This window comes from Metopolophium dirhodum, chromosome 6, assembly GCF_019925205.1.
Source record: "Metopolophium dirhodum isolate CAU chromosome 6, ASM1992520v1, whole genome shotgun sequence".
NCBI lineage: Eukaryota > Metazoa > Arthropoda > Insecta > Hemiptera > Aphididae > Metopolophium > Metopolophium dirhodum.
The window spans coordinates 26817101-26835005 of NC_083565.1; the positions used below are offsets into that span (position 1 = coordinate 26817101).

A 17905-nucleotide genomic window follows, 5' to 3' on the forward strand; every position below is an offset into this window, starting at 1 on the left:
GAGCTTACACGTGAACAGGCAACGTATAATTGGCCATAAGAGAAACAGTCATTCCATAAATCCTCTCCTGCCACCTTCAAAGACTGTCCTTGCTCTTTGTTTGTTTGCATATGAAGGTAAAACACTTCCTATTCTATGGTAAACTTGGCCTTGAATTTTAAAGATTGGCATAAAGCCACATAAATTTACAGTTTTAGCCCAAAATGACGTCATCTGGAAACAGCCGTTGTATTTTTTAATGTTTGTTAAAAAATGTTGAGATTCAGGATGATTGTTTAGAAGTAGGCTGTGTAGTAGGTCAGGGAGTGTTTCAGTTGGAGGAAGAACAACTTTACCATTAGGTACTACAACAAATACCTTGCTTTCTTCCTTCCATTTCTTTGCAGAACACTACTTGCATTCTGTTGGCTGTCCTATAGAAATAACTTTGTCATTACAGTAGTCTATTGTGTTGTTGTATTTAAAACCTGATAAACACTTTGATTTCCATGGAATCATTGGTCTTTTTTTACTGTACATTTGAACAGCATCTCGATTGACCTTAGGATTTTTTTTTGAATATCTAGAAACAGAAGCTCTCTGTACATCAGGATTTGCGATTGTATATCTTTTAACAACAGTCTTCCTATTATCTTCAGGATTTTTATCTGTATAATTTTTCACGACTTCTCTATGTTTTTGTATCTTGATTCTGTCATTTACCCTTGAGTGGCGTTTTCTCTTTCTTCTTTTTTTTATTAATTACTATAGAACTGTTGTCTGATAAAGAGTAAAGTTCAGATTGTGCATGTGGTTTGACAGTACTGCCTGAGACGAATGAATTACAGAGGGAAATATCAGAAACACTTGAAGGAGGAATAAGTGGTTCAAAATGTGCATTGTGCGTTCATCATAGTACCAGTACACTTAAAACGAAATATTAATCTTTCTTCCAAGTGTAAAATAACATCGCCATCTCTGTATAGCACTAAATGGTTAGGTGTATATTTCAGAAGCAGCGTGAATTTCCCAAGGTGTGACATACGTGGTATGAAGGGACATATGAGCATGATATTCGGTAATATTTCTGTAAATATTACCACACGGCATCATGCTTTACAGTTCAAACCGTTGCCAGTTGTTACAAACGTATTGTACGACACTTGCCCGTAATTGAGGCTCATGTGAGACATACATGGTGCCATACATGTGATAGGACAGTGAATAAAAAAAACATGAACCGTCTAACTCCACAGGCAGAGCACGGTGAGGTACCATGACACCGCAAACATCGATGAGCTCCATGTTTAGGGGCATCGTATATTATAATAACTATTATAATAAAATAATATATAAAATTATACTTGTAAATATTTGTGATGTTTGAATATGTCACTTGTGTCTGAACTGCTGGTAAATGAAATGAATATTTGTTCGCGAGTACATGAGAATGTATATTGTATAGACACCGTGGCAATAATAGAGAGATAACTCATAAATAGAATTTGTATCTATGTGTATCCATCTCAATGAAACTGTTTCAGACTGTCTTTAATAAGTTGAAGTACACAGATATACAGAAGTTAAAGGTAAATAATAATAAGATCGGATATATATAATATAATAATAAGTATAATGATACGATGTACAATAGTGTTACGAGGCGTAATATAAATCAACGACTAACTATGTATACCCGGCTACACTATACAAGACATATATGCTATAGTATTATAAAAATGTATAGTCAGCGTCAGCTGAACTACAGTGTGAATATATTACTTATACACTACATTATATAGGGTGTTTTGTTTATAATTCCAATATAATAAAACACATTTTGTTACCATCGCAACAGATAATTTGCAAGTTCGAGTTATATTTATTATTATTTTTTTTTTATATTATCCTAGGAGTTAAAATTTATAATTGTTAATTTCTCCACTAAAACGCAACATTTTTGAAAATCCTATCTTATTGCACGGTGAAAATATAAGAAGAACCTCTATTCCAAATTGCAAGTTCGTACGTTCGTAGTTATTGAGTTACAGCGATCAGTGACTAAGTGGTATTTTGATTTTATATGTATAGATTACATAATATAATTATTTGATGTAGTAACAGGAAAATCAAAGAAACCAATTTTAGCAAAAATCGGTAATGAAACTGAAGATGAAGCGAGAAAAAGGCATAACGTTGATTTTTCAATATGCAACTGGGCAGATAATAAGGCTCAAAAATGTATCGTCACATCGTTAGATGAACAACCTCTACAATACATTATAAACTGTGACACATCAAGCTAAAACGTTTACCCCGCTAAGCCCATTGAAAATTGACTTTACCATGCGAACCGGTGCCGTACAAATTTCGGAAACTGTCGTAAAAATGCATGCAAATCACGTGCTTAATATTGGAATAGAAAATTTGGAAAATTAGGAATGGGTGGGACTGGAGAAATGTACGTGTTAAAAACAACGTTAGACCAGTTGGTACGTAATGTTAATAATAACATACAGAATATATACAACGATAAACATTTCGCAGACATTAACATAACATTTAATATTGATCAAATTTAATCAAGGAACTGGGGAACTCATTCAGTCAATAATTTGGAATCGAAAGGACAACCACATTCTTCAATAAATAATCCCAAAACAATAATAAAGCAGCTAAAACAAATAGAAAAAATACTTCCTAAGCAGCTATCTATCCCACAAAATCTATAAAAAATAAATAACTTCCATACTACTTAATTTATACTATATACTATATTATATTCCTTTGTGTAAGTTAGATACTTATATTATATATCACATAACTCCCTTCCCAGTAGGTACCCATAACAAATAATAATTAAATTTTTATTTCTTAGTAAGCTTTATTATTGAAAGATTGTCGTTAGAAATTCTCGTTGGTTTTTCATGACGCTTTAGAAAAGTACTGAGAATATTTTAGGACCAACTAGATTTACTTTTTTATCAGAAAATATGTTGAATGCTGATGTGGAAAATCAAAGCATTTTTGGTGCCCCATTGTGTAGACTTACACACACACACACGCCATTGTAAACACAATACATACATCACTATGCTCAAAATCTAAGATCAGAGAAAACGGGATACTCTTCTCATTATTCAGTGGTTCATTATTATTATGCTTATTATTTGAATAATAGAAAAATACTGTAAGTATTCTAGGTATGTATATGTATATGGTAAAAAACATATGTACATTCATTCATTAATTTGCAGCTATTTATAAAACTATTCAAATGCAATTTAAAAATTAGCGATACCTAATTTTTTTTTCACCATAGAATAAAAATTAAATACCTATCCATCTTACTTTTGTATTAATAAAACTAGCTCTAGCCTCTAAGTGAAACTCGGTGCCCGTTTGACTCGCTGAGAGTGGGTACCGATTTTGGTGGCAATGTCTTTGGAATTATAAAAGTCGCAAAGGTTGTAAGACGAAAGCTTAGGATTTGTGATAAGGATTCGTGATATGGATTGGAGATAAGTCTTGGCGCTTCAGCGGGAATGTTTAAAAGTTTGAGTGTCTAGCAATCCGTCACGAACATTGTAAATGGATACGATCTCCAGAATCTCCTGGTGTTTGTCCGCTGCTTTTGGTTGTTAAAATTGTTAAAAAGTGTAAAGTCGATAGGTGTATTTGATTATCTTGCTATCAGACATCAAATCACATAGACCCATAGGTAGGTGATCCGACTGCGTCAGATCACGGACAATATGCGAAGCGTATATCACCAAGTATGCAAGTAGATAACTGTAGATAACTGTAGGTAACTGTAGATAAAAATCGAAAAAAAAAATGCAAAAAAGTTCAGACGTTGGGCGGCCGTGTGTAATTAAAGCGCGCCGCCCGGAGAGCGTACGACGGATTGGAACTCGGACCTACCTAGCAACCTACGTTTGGGGAACCTACGACCAACATACCGTGCCACAGTTTGTGCTGTGGAATACGGTCAAAACATCAATACTTAAACTTTTTCCAAGTTCTCTAACCTATTACTGTGTCCATAAAAAATTAACTGATAAGTATATATATATATTATAATGTCATTTTATTTATTTATAAACTGTGAAATTTAAAGTTATACAAAATACATTAATTACATGTGTAGGTATTAACAAAAAAAAAATAATATTTTATAAAGTTAGTGAGACTTTATTAATACATAATATAATATTATCAAAAAATGAATATGCTTTATCAAATAAAACAATGTTATTTTTATATTATCTAATAAGAATTATTATTTTAAATAAATATATTTTATTATAAAAATCATAACAATATAAAATCGTTTTATAGAATAATTTGGGATTTTTCTTATATTTAACCATCATAATTCACGTGATGACAAGTTATAGTAAAAAATAAACATCTTTCGTGTATTTTTCAGTTAAGTGGTAACTGAGGATACCTAATACAAAATTCAGTCGGAAATTCACCTGGTAAATAAAAATAAAAATCAGTTAGACTTGCATTAATTTTTTTTTAGATTTAATATTATTATAGAAAAAATTATTGGTACTCAGTGTGTATTTTAATTAATTACAAAATATTATATAATGTGTCAGATGTATGTATTGTAACCAGTTTAATAGTTGGGGGAACTCAGGGTAAGTTGACGAGTTTGGGTAAGATGACGAATTAACAATATCAAAATACTCAATAATTTGATAAGACTAATAAGTTAGTAACATTTAATTTATCAAGTTTCAAATTATTTTGATACAATATGTCTTTTACAATTTTAATTACAGAAAACGAAATCGAGACTAGCCAAATATGTAATAGGCACTTCGTTGCCCGTAATTATCGCAACTCTTAAAAAAATAAACGTTCAACTCCTTTGGGGTGTGCAACTCTTTCATATTGGTAGGCAATGTTCAATAGTTTTATTATACCCAGTACAATTTGTTTTTAAAAGTTATTAAAATGTATTAAAAGTTAACACAATATATTTTGTGTTAATTATTTGTATCTAAATGTATTATACCTAGACGTATCGTTATTATGTCAACTTACCCCGATACAAATGTCAGATTACCCATGAGTTAGCCAATTTGACGAATTTTAAATTACATTTTTTTTTTTAAAGTTTTAACACTTTAAAAATTAAAAATAAGCTTCAGTCTTAACTAATAATTTTATTCTATCATTACATCTGTCTGAAGATATAATCGAGCATAATATTGGTGTTTAAGTATTCATAAACAGCACCTATTTAAAAAAAATAGTAAATGTTAAGTGTTTGTCAAATTACCCTGTTCACGGTAATGTTTACATTTTCCCACATAATCTGAAACAATATACATTAGTTTCAGGTAGGTATTTATTGTTACTTTATTAGCAAAACATTTTTAATTTAGATGCACAGTAATAAATATACATGAATTATTGACAATTTATAATTTATTTCATCGAAAAACAATATTTTAAACAATAATCATCATAGAACATTGACAACAATAAAATTACTTACATGGCGTTTTGACACTTTTATCTTCTAAGCAATACAATAAAATATAATATGAATATTATAAAAATATATAATATTAGCGGTCCCGTCATCCGTTGCATGCGCCAAAGACTTGTTTCTTTATCTATACTATTATTATAAAGATGTAAAGTTTGTGAGGTTGTAGGGGGTAATCTCTGATTTGAATGAACCGATTTTGAAAATTATTATGTGCTGCGCGTCTGAAAAAGTTATTCTTCCTAATATTGAAACCACCAGAACCAATGAAAATCCTTTTGGCTAATAATCACACATCATCCCCGTGATTTTTGAATAACGTACATAGATACGATAGCCTTTTAAAAACAAAATAAGTTTCAATTTCCACCGTGAACCTCAAAATCTTTGTTTCAGGACCTTTCTACATGCGAATTTTGGAAAATCCTTTTTTAGTAGGTCCTTGCATAATAAAACGAAATTACTAAACAAACTGCATATCAGTCTAGCCAGATAAATCAAGCAGTCAGTTAGGATAACTTTATAGATTTGTAAACAAATATATGCCATATTTCTAATAATAATTAGAGTATGTAACCAATAGAAGCCATTTAAATAAACTAAAAACAATATTCTTTTTTTGTGAACTGAAATAAAATCATATGTAAGCTACACTGCAGCTACAATGATACATATTATAGGGGTTGGAAAAATAAGCTGTAAACACCACCCTTGTGAACTTGGCAGCGCAACATCAGCAGACATCGATCCAATCAATCCAACAAATTTGTAAGATGTCTGATAATGTTGCACTGCCTAGTTCACAGGGGCAGGACCCGTTTGGACCAATTTTTCTAAAACACAGCTCGTTTGGACCAATTTTGAAGACCCGTTTGGACTAAAAAATATTACTTTTATACAACTCGTTTTTATTTTTATTATTGTTATTGTTTTTTTATATAATAAATAATAATATCAAGAATGTATGATTACTTCGTCTTAAAGATAAAAATATTAAAAAATAAATAGGTACATTAGGTAAAAATTATTAATTTTTTCAGTCGACTGAATTACGAAAATATATTTTTTTAAATTCGAGCTGCTTGAAACATTCGTACAATAATCTTCAGATACGTCAATTGAGATATCTCACCATTTTGATATTGTGCCTATCGTGCATGTAGTAGGTATGTTGTGTTTTTTAAGTGTGTCATTTCTTTGAACATTAATTTTATTATTTGAAATTGATGATATTTTCAGCATAGTTTGAACTTGGAAATCTTTAAGAACGTCAATTACTTGGAAAATGTTTGAATGGGGTGTATAAAATTGTGAATTGTAATGAGAGTGAAACGATTCAGGACCATTTGTTGTACGTGGTGAATCGGAAGGTTCTGTTGCCCAAATATAAGGATTACAATCTGCATCTTCTGATACGTAATAATTTAAAACATAGTCAGCAAAGTGAGTAACGTGTTCTATATTGGGAGCAATAGACATCAATTGAGCATACCCATCTCCAACTTCAGATGGTGGTAAAAAAGCTAACCCATAAAAATATCTTAACCAATTTCCAACTTCTGAGTTTTCTTCTTTGTATTTATTATGTAAATAATAATGTTTTTGAATTTTGCGATAAAAACTTTGGCTTAAATGAAAAAAGCAGCACACAATTTTACAATTAGGAAATGTATTTAAAACAGCACAATGTGCAGGTTTTTCAAAATCTGCATGGAAATTTTTTACATCTAGTTCTTTGCCAGTTAAATGTTTACATAATAATTTTATTTCATTCCACATATATTGGTACATTTCTAAGTTTTTGAATGGAAGTAAACAATAAATTACAGGAATGTAAAATTTATTTACATACACATGAATTGTATATAGCTGAAGAAAGAATTTAGGTGCATAACGAAATGTACCATCTCCAAAAACATGTGTGCTATCACTCAGCAGATTTAGATTTGCTTTGCAGGTGAATAAAATAAAATTTTTATCCGAAGAAATATGACAACATTTTTCATTGTTAAATTTTGTAATATTGTCTCCTTCTGCCGAAAGTATATCAATTGTATTTTCTAATGTTTGTGGTAACGTCGGAAATAATTTTTTACGGGCACAATATAATGATTTACGCACTAACCTTAAATTAGAATATTCAATATCGGTATCAAATCCACTTTGACGTATTTCTTTTAAAATAATTTTGTTTGGTTTGGTATGCAGGTCTTCTGTCCCCTTTCTTTTTACAGCTGTTCTAATGATGTCCAATTTGATCGAATTATCTTTTAGAGGAGAATGCTTGTGAGGAAAATTTTTGGTTTCAATTATTTCATTTAACTTATCATTAACGATAATAGTCACGTTGCACGAACGATTTGTACACCGAAAACGAATATTACTATTCATTAAAATATTACATTTACTGAGTTTAAAATTATCAACAGTTATACACGTATTACCTCGTTTTGTTTGGAAAACATTTTCGATTTGGATATCCATTTTAACTACACGAATATTAAGAGTGCACTAACTAAAATTGAAAATACTTATACTAACCTAGTATGGTATGAGCTATAGGAACAGGGCCTCGATGTCACCACCACCACTGTGCATACGTAGAACATAGTGTTTTGAATTTTTGATAATAATGTATAAGTAACCACAATATTGCCAATTAGTATTATCGCACCGGCCGATAAGGCCGTTTTGTAAGAGATATCTATTATATATTTGTATATATATATATATATATATATATTTTTTTTTTATATTGGTATTATACGTATGTATAATATAACTGTGGGTTTTTGGTCAGTTATCAATTATTAATAATTTTGTTCTGTACATAATCTACAAATTACAAATTAGTTTTCACAGTTTAACTGACGATGGCGATGGCCGATACGGCGCGTATGAACTTAACCAGTGTAAACTAAAAGCGCGCGCTTACGGCCTAAAAAAAATTGGCCCAAACGGGTTCACGGATTCTGGTCCAAACGGGTTGTATTTTTATTAGTGACCTAAACGTCCCTGGCCCAAACGTGCCTCGCCCGTTCACAGGGGTCGATCCAGGACCTGACCGCAGGCACCACGCTTATAATTGGTACCAGGGTATGGGAAATTGGTCAACGCCAAACATAACCAGCCAATAAGATACCAGGAAAGACGACGGGTGGTAGTATTTAAATTTTTTTTTTTAGTTTCAACTAGTCCACAATGAATGCTAGTTGCTACTCCATGACACTGATTAGTGATTACCAATGTATAGTATGTAAAATATTTTATCATCCTGTTTGTACAATGTATATTAATAAATATTAAAACACAATGCTATAAATAATCAATGTACACTAACCATATTGTGCAAGTTTGGTCTTCCATCCGCGTTTATTATAATATTCTATATAAAATATTTAAATTAGTGTAAAACTCACGATTTCAGGCTTCAGCCCATTTCAAGGAATACATATGATTGCCAATGTAAGGTAAATTTAAGTATGAAGCACCTATTATTATATGTCTATGTGTCTATTAATTTTCACCTTAGAAAATAAACAATATTGGTAAAAAAATTAAAGAAAAAGGACGATAATAGTTGACATTGGTCCAGTTTTATAGTGTAAATTATATTTTAATGGACTAATTTCAAAGAGAAAATTAACTATTTATTATATTGGATAACATAATACCTAACAAACAACATTCCACTAATAAAGAATTAGAATCCTTTAACAGAAGCCAACTATAAACTTCCTAAGACATTTCAATATAAATCAACTGGACATTTTTACAAATAACATACCAACAAAAACACAAAAATTCACTGTTTCATAAAATATAATGAAATTACACAAATGTGTATGTTTTCCAACTTTACGAGAATGTTTTTACTTTTTTAATACTTACTTGTCATTGTTTAATAAGGAAATAATAAATACACGGACTATAAAATTGAAAAGTACTGTGTACGAGTACAGTTCAAAAATAAATTTAACCGCAGATACTTTAGGTAAGTTAATAACCTTCGTCTACACAACAAACTATAAAATTAAATATGAGGATTTAATCGAAATTAATAAAGTCATACAATGTCATTTTGTAAAGCAAATCTATAGGAAACATCTCGGAAGTTTATCAACAGTTTAACGATCTGATATATAACACAATTGCTTAACTAAATAAAATATATTTAACACTTGTAATCAAAGCCAGGGATGGATTGGGCCACTGAGAATTTGGAAGTTTTCCCGGTGGGCTGCTTCTTCAAATAACTGTTTTAAAATAGTATTATACTTCGAAACAAGTCTACTTTAATCGATTTCCTGGGAGTAGTAAATAGAAATAGTCAAGCTGATTAGAGCAGTAAGCACAATAAATATAATTTTGAACAATGTAACTAAAACAATAGATTCAAATACTATTAAGTTAAAAACACGTACATTTCTCCAGCCTTACTCATTCCTAATTTACCAAACTTTTCTACGCCAATATTTAGCACGTCATTTGCATGAATTTGTACGATATTTTCCGAAATTTGTAAGGCACCGGTTCACCCGATAAAGTCAATTTTCTATTGGCGTAGAAAAGATTTGGAAAGTAGTTTTTCCGCGTGGGTGGGGCTGGAAAAACGTTTCCGCCGCCACGCTTATTGAAAATTGACTATTGCATACGAACCGGTGCCGTACAAATTTCGGATACTGTCGTACAAATATATGCAAATCACGTGCTAAATATTGGCATAGAAAAGTTTTGAAAATTAGGAATGGGTGGGGCTGGAGAATTGTACGTATTAAAAACAACGTTAGACCAGTTGGTACGTAATGTTAATGATAACATACAGAATATAATATACAAACGATAAACATTTCGCAGACATTAACATAACATATTTGATATTGATCAAATTTAATCAGGGGACTGGGGAACTCATTGAGTCAATAATTTGGAATCGAACGGACAACCACATTCTTCAATAATTAATCCCAAAACAATAATAAAGCAGCCAAAACAAATCGAAAAATTACTTCCTAAGCAGCTATCTATCCCACAAAATCTATAAAAAATAAATAACTTCCATACTACTTAATTTATACTATATATTATATTATATTCCTTTGTGTAAGTTAGATACTTATATTATATATCACATAACTCCCTTCCCAGTAGGTACCCATAACAAATAATAATTAAATTTTTATTTCACTATCAAATGAATATCTGGCAATAAGTCAAGACAACGAAAAATTCGCCATTTTTACACACTATAAGATTATACGATGTGTAGGCACTCGTTAGATATATAAATATGTAATCAACATTATATAATAATCAGAAACACCCATGACCAGGGCTCGGATTTTATAGCACTAAAAATAACTGCAATATGCGCCATAATATGACCTAAAAAGGAGGGTCGGAGTGGCCGACGCTGGTTCAATTCCTCAGTCATGGGCAGAATTTTTTTCGGCAAGACTCAGTATCCGGAGAACAAGTGCCGCTATCCCTCACCCGGGCATGGCAGATACCTACGGGTGCCCAAATCAAGAATTCTGCCAAAACAAACACACATGTGTGGAGGAGGGCTCCTACTATAACATAAAATCCTACAAACAAAAAAATAGCTAATGGCTTTAGTTACCTGGCTCAAGATCAAAAAAAAAAAAATAAAAAATGACCTAAAAAATCTTAAAATAAGCGCTAAAATATGCCCTAAAACACGAAAAATAGCAAAAATAAAAATGTATTCTGTATACAATTTAAAAAAACTTATATTTATTAAACACAACTATTAATTAAAGATTGTTGTGTTTTTAATATATATATATTTTTATTATTTTTGTGCAACATTAAATTAAATTAACAATACATGAGAGAGTATAATATTAAACATATTATATAAATCTAACCAATAAATTATAAATTGATTATATTAGTTTCACTAAATGTGTTTATGAGTTATCATTTAGATTTTAGATAACTTATTACAATTTTTATTGGACAACCTACATAATTCACCTAAATATCTGTGTCTATTACTGTTGAAGACTTAGACTATCAACGTCGCAGCCGCTTTGACCGGTTTTTGCGTGCGTGTGCACAAGTCCGCGATTACCTGTGGACTTTGGTCCCGGTGGCAAATCGCACCGGTCAACGGCGATTATCGCTATCAGCTATCTGTGCCGCCAGTTTTTGTGTGGCGTACAATGTCCCGCCACCACTCTAGTATGCTCCGGACCTGCACGACTGGTGTACGCGTCTGTCGTCTGTTAAAACGCGTCATTAATTACGTCTTAAAGTTTTAACGCTGTTGTTGCCGTTCGTCGTGTGGACCCGTCTTCTTGCTGTCCCTCACTGTTGACGATCGTCAATTTGTTGTTCGTTGTTCCGCTGCCGTGTACTACGAGTTATTCTTGAACGTCGCGTCGACCGCCGCTGTCGGTAACGAAAGTTACGTAATTGTGGGCCGCCGCGAGCGAACATCGTACGTGCCGTTGTTACCTGCCGTCCTATCACGTTAAACGGTGGGTTTATTGCCTCGTTGCCGTTATCACCGTCGCCAAGCCTGTTGATACCACTCCGTCGGATCACCGTACGCTGTACACTAGTAATTGTACGAGAGCCGCCGTCAATAGCCGTAATCAATCTCACGGTCGTATCATTTTTTGTGTTGTTGTTATTTTCTGTACCTACTCAATATTGTATATTATTTTATTGTTTTTCTTTCTGATTATCTGTATTGCGCGTAGGAACTTAGTACATAATTTCTCTTGTGTTTGTTGTTAGATTATATTGTTATGTAATAAACCAAAATACGGGTTCCTATCACTACAGTCAAAATTTGTCTTGACTTTTTTGTTCCACACACATGAGTTTAATAACCGACGCGAGTCGTCAAATTAACCACCTCAAGGTAGGAGTTTGATGGCGCAGCATTTGGTAGCAGAGAGCGTGGTTTTACCACAAAAATTAGTAGCGTTCTGTTAATAAACTTGTTACTGCATTGTATTCAGTGTAATGCAATATTATTTGATGTGTCTGTAGTATAACTAGTATAAATAGTATAACTCTGTAGTACTTATAGCTATTCTGTAGTATAACTTGTTAAAAAAAAAAATATTGTAGATTTTTTCTCATTCACATCTGAGTTGAATACACACGTTAGTTAGGTAATTGTATAGGTACTCCTCCAGCTTAGTATTTCGTTTCCTATCCTTACCATAATGCCGGACCCTGAAGATAAAGAATCTAAAGAACAGGAGCGAGTAGACCGACGTCGAATCAAAGCGACATTTAAACGGGATAGTGCTATAGCAAGTATTCGCGCGATTCATTCATTGTCCGTGAAAGCATCCACTAATAGTGATGTAGTTCCAAAATTCTTAGTCGCCGCTCGCAGCTTAAATAGCTTGTGGACGCAATTTGAATTGGAGGATAGCATGGCGCTTGAGTGTATGATCGCGTTGGGCACATACGCGAAATATAGTGAAGTACTTCCGTCGGAAATTCGTGCTCTTGTCGACGAATCTATTTCTGTTGCTGAAGCTTTAGCACCGACTGAGACTCCGGATGCCGTTCCACCCAAAATTCAACGGTCATCACGTCTACCGGAAATTCCATTGCCGTCGTTTGACGGAGAATTGTCAGGGTGGCCGGTTTTTCATGATCGTTTTACCGTACGTGTTGTGAAAGATACCGAGCTTACAAATATAGAACGGTTCTATTACCTCTTAGGGTGTCTTACCGGTAAAGCTCTTTATGCCGTAAGAAACATCCTGGTATCTGAGAGCACCTATGACCTTGCTTGGTCAACTTTGGTTGAGCGTTTTGACAAGCCAAGGCAGTTAGCGACAATTATCGTCGACAAACTTATAACTGCCCCTGTCCATTCACAAGAAACAGTAGAAAGTTTAAAAGATTTTATAAGTTTGTTTTCGGACCACGTGTCAGTGCTTAAATCGTTGAATATTCCGCACCTCGGTGAATTTCTCCTGTTCGCATTGTCTGCGCGCTGTTTACCGTTGTTCACTCGCAAGGCATTTGAAGAGACGAATAATGCTGAATTTCCTGAGTTTTCGGATATTGCTGCATACGTCAAGGCCCGTGTATCGCTTCTGGAGGCAGTCCACTGTTCTAATGTTCCAAAACATCCTACTCACACTCATAGTCATTCGAAACCAGTTCCAACTAGGTTTGGATCAAAAGGTTCGAAGGTTTCGTTGCTGTCTTCAAAGACTGATGATTCGGCCTCATCAAAGTGTCTGTTCTGTTCGGGAAGCCATGCATCAGTCGCGTGTAATGAGTTTTCAAAAATGTCTCTGGATGAGAGGTATGACGTCGCCCGTAAGACTAGGATCTGTTTTCGGTGTCTTAATTCAACTCATTGGTCTAATCATTGTAAAACAGCCAAACCGTGTACTAAGTGTTCTGGTCGTCATCACACTTTATTACACCCCGTAAGTAAGCCCTCGTCGTCTTCTGACTCGACTCCGGTTGTCACAGCGTCAACAACCTCTTCAATTACGAACTCACTAAACAAAACAACTGTACTTTTGGGAACAGCCTTAGTTCACGTGCGTGATCGCTCTGGTTATATGCAATCTGTTCGAGTTCTTATTGACTCTGCCTCTCAGATCTCCGCCATGTCCATCGCCTATGTGGATCGTCTGGGACTAAAAAGAAGTAGATGGACCGCACCGATAACTGGCTTGACTGGCGTATCGATACCAGCAATATCAGGAAAAGTCGATTGTTATATGACGCCCAGACATACTACGGACCCAACATTTTCCTTAACTGCTTGGGTCATGCCAACTATAGTTTCAAATATGCCATCTCAACATCTACCGAAGCTTATCAAGGACAAGTATTCCCATCTTGCTTAATCTTAATTATCATCCTATTGATATGCTACTGGGAGCAGACGTGTTTGCTCGAATCATGGATGGAAAACGGGTGTCAATTGATGATTCTTTACCTGTCGCATACGGATCAGTCTTTGGTTGGGTCTTGATAGGCGAACTCCCTGTTCAACAGTACCATTGTAACACCGCTGTATCCCTGTCAGTATCACTGGAAGGGCTGGTCCAACGTTTTTGGCAACTCGAAGAACCGGATGAAGCTCCTACTACGTTTACTAGTGATGGACAATGTGAGTCCATTTATGCTTCTGAAAGCCGTCGAGACAACTCTGGTCGATTCCTAGTTCCTTTGCCATTCATACCGAAACACCGCGATGAAACATTTCCTGGTTCTCGCAATATTGCCGAACGTCGTTTTCAAAACCTGGAGCGGAAACTTTAAAACGACGATGTGCTATATACCGCATACAAACATTTTATGAGCGAATATGAAACCTTAGGTCATATGTCAGTTGCTACTGAACCTGGTGCCTACTTCATTCCGCATCACCCTGTTTTCAAGTCCAACTGTCCATCGAGTAAAATCCGAGTGGTATTCGATGGATCGGCGAAGGCTGCCTCTCTGTTGTCATTAAATCAATGTCTATACGCCGGTCCGAAGTTACAGCTGGATATCGTGGACATTCTATTTCGATTCCGACTTCACCAGTTCGTCTTTACTGCAGATGTTTGCAAGATGTACAGGCAAATTCTCGTTCTGCCAGAATACCGTCGCTTTCAGCACATCCTATGGAGGCCTTCTCCACTAGACGAGTTGAAAGAGTATCAGCTCAATACCGTGACATACGGCATCAATAGTGCCCCCTTTTTGGCGTTGAGAGTCTTAAAGGATATTGCTGAAAATGATTGTACAGGATTTCCTGAAGTACAATTGGGGCTGAGGGAACAAACCTATGTGGATGACATTTGTCTTGGTGCCGACACCGAGGATGAATTGTTGACTTTACAGTCAAATCTGTGCTCCGTCCTGAAACGTGCTGGTCTTGAGTTGAAGAAGTGGTCGAGTAACACCGTATCTGTGTTAGAAGCTGTATCGCCGGAGGATCGTGTCATGGAAAGTCTAAGCTTCGATGAAGACGTCTGTGAAACCACCAAGGTCCTGGGGCTGCAGTGGGATCCGGCCAAAGACATTTTTAAATTCAACGGCCATTCTACCACCACCGTCGTCACAAAGCGGGCAATTCTATCGACTATCGCGCGCATTTTTGATCCTATTGGGTTTTTAGCGCCGGTGACCTTCTATGCTAAACATATCCTACATGAAATCTGGGAAGAGGAATTGGCATGGGACGACCCTTTACCTCCGAGATTATGTCAAAATTGGAAAACATTTACGGATGAGCTACCGGTTTTATCTGCGATCAAGATTCCACGCTATGTCGCTACTCAACGTCAATCATACGTCGAATTGTGTGGATTCTGTGACGCCTCCGAACGCGGATTCGCTGCAGTGGTATACCTTCGGGTAACAGTTTCAGACGACGACGTGTCTGTGTTCCTGCTTGGATCCAAAACAAAGATGGCACCGATGAAAACCGTATCCATCCCGAGACTTGAATTATGTGCTTCAGTTTTGCTCGCTCGATGGATGGCGCGCATATTAAAAATGTTCGATGGGAAACTCATGATTAACGGACTTTACGCCTGGTCCGATTCCCAAGTCGCTTTGGCCTGGTTAATGAACTCGCATGTTTCCTTTAAGGTGTTTATTTCAAACCATGTACATCAGGTGCGTAAACTTATTCCGTCATGCCGCTGGCTCTATGTACGCTCATCTGAAAATCCTGCGGACTGTGCTTCAAGAGGAATACTTCCTTCGGAGCTATCCGTACATGCATTGTATTGGTCCGGCCCTACGTTCCTAAAAAACCCAAGTGAAACTTGGAGCATGCTGGTCCCTTCGGTTCCTGTTGAACAACTACCAGAGTTCAAACCCGTGTCGCTGGCCGTTCAAGTTACCTCAAATAAAGAATGGTTCTGTCGCTTCTCGTCTTTCCTCAATATGATCAAGGTCGTCGCTTGGATGCGCAGGTTTATCGGCTTGTGTAATTTCTTGTCACGTGAAGAGATAAATCAATCGTTAATGGTAATTGTACAATCTTCTCAACAACGTTGGTTTCCTGAGCTGATTTTGGATCTGTCACGTGGCCGTGGTGCAGCTCGCCCATTATCTAGTCTACGGCCATTTTTGAATTCGCAAAATATTGTGTGTGTTGGTGGCCGATTACTGAAGTCCGATTTAGATGATGCGGAAAAACATCCGATGCTGCTGTCCAAGGAGTCACATCTTTCTTTGTTAATTGCACGCCACTGGCACTTAGTTACGTGCCACTCAGGTCCCCGAGTCATCACGTCTTTAATCATACGTCAATTTTGGATCTTATCGATGAGATCGATAATTCGAAAGGCGATCGGTCAATGTACTCCATGTGTCAGAGCTATTGCCCAATCGCCACATCCCGTGATGGGTAATCTTCCCAGTTCACGAGTCCAAGCATGTCGACCCTTTTCAAAAGTTGGAGTAGATTATGCTGGCCCACTGCCAATGCGTGAGAGTAAGTTGCGAAAATCCCGACAGTATAAAATTTACGTTTCTGTTTTTGTCTGTATGGTCACCAAGGCTGTGCATTTGGAAATTGTAACAGAGCTATCTACAGCAGCCTTTTTAGCCGGCTTTGATCGTTTTGTTGCCAGACGTGGTCTTCCAACAGACGTGTACTCCGACTGTGGAACCAACTTCAAAGGTGCGTCAAAATATCTGTTTGAGGTCATCAACGATCCAGCTAATCACCATCTACTGTCATCTCATTCTTTCTGCACGTGGCACTTCAATCCACCCGCAGCACCGCACTTTGGCGGCCTATGGGAAGCGGCTGTGCGTTCTTTTAAAACGCTCCTCGTACGAACCGTCGGTGATCATACCCTTACCATGGAGGACATGTCAACCTTACTGTGTCGGATCGAGGCTGTATTAAATTCCAGACCTCTGACTCCAATGACTGCCTCTCCCTTAGATTTGGACTATTTATCACCTGGTCATTTTCTTATCGGGCAACCACTTTTGGCGGTTCCTGATTTGAACATTCCTGAAGGACGCTCCAATGTGCTGACACGATGGATGTTGCTACATCAATGTCACCAATCATTCTGGCGTCGTTGGTCTACGGAATATTTGGCTTCTCTTCAAGTTTGGGTCAAGTGGACAACGGATGTGCCCAACATTCAGGTTGGACAAATGGTCGTGATCAAGGATAACCAAAGTCCTCCAACATCGTGGCGACTGGGTCGCATTCTGGAAGTGAATCCTGGTCAAGACGGCGTGATACGAGTCGCCAAGATACTAACGTCCACGGGGGAGTTAACTCGTCCGGTCGTTAAGTTGGTGTTGTTGCCCACGGATTAAAGGTTAGGTTAGATGGCTGCAATCCTTTTCCTTAAACAATGAACCTACATAAACATATTTAAACACTTCTCTATTTCTTTTCTGTTCCTTGATGTTAGTTTATAAAAA

The 17905-nt window shown here is 35.8% G+C and overlaps 2 protein-coding genes across 2 annotated transcripts; both read left to right on the forward strand.

The window, feature by feature from the left end:
- The first annotated feature begins 12696 nt into the window (after positions 1–12696).
- On the forward strand, positions 12697–14358 carry LOC132947598 (uncharacterized). The gene has a single exon (XM_061017887.1). The coding sequence runs from the start codon at positions 12697–12699 to the stop codon at positions 14356–14358; it is 1662 nt and encodes a 553-aa protein (XP_060873870.1).
- Positions 14359–14839: 481 nt separating this feature from the next.
- On the forward strand, positions 14840–17797 carry LOC132947599 (uncharacterized). Its single transcript, XM_061017888.1, has one exon. It carries the CDS (start codon positions 14840–14842, stop codon positions 17795–17797), a length of 2958 nt encoding a protein of 985 aa, XP_060873871.1.
- The last annotated feature ends 108 nt before the right edge of the window (positions 17798–17905 follow it).

Coding starts and splice junctions, on each gene's coding strand:
- LOC132947599 (XM_061017888.1), top strand. CDS start 14,840: ATGTCAGTTGCTACTGAACCTGGTGCCTACTTCATTCCGCATCACCCT.
- LOC132947598 (XM_061017887.1), top strand. CDS start 12,697: ATGCCGGACCCTGAAGATAAAGAATCTAAAGAACAGGAGCGAGTAGAC.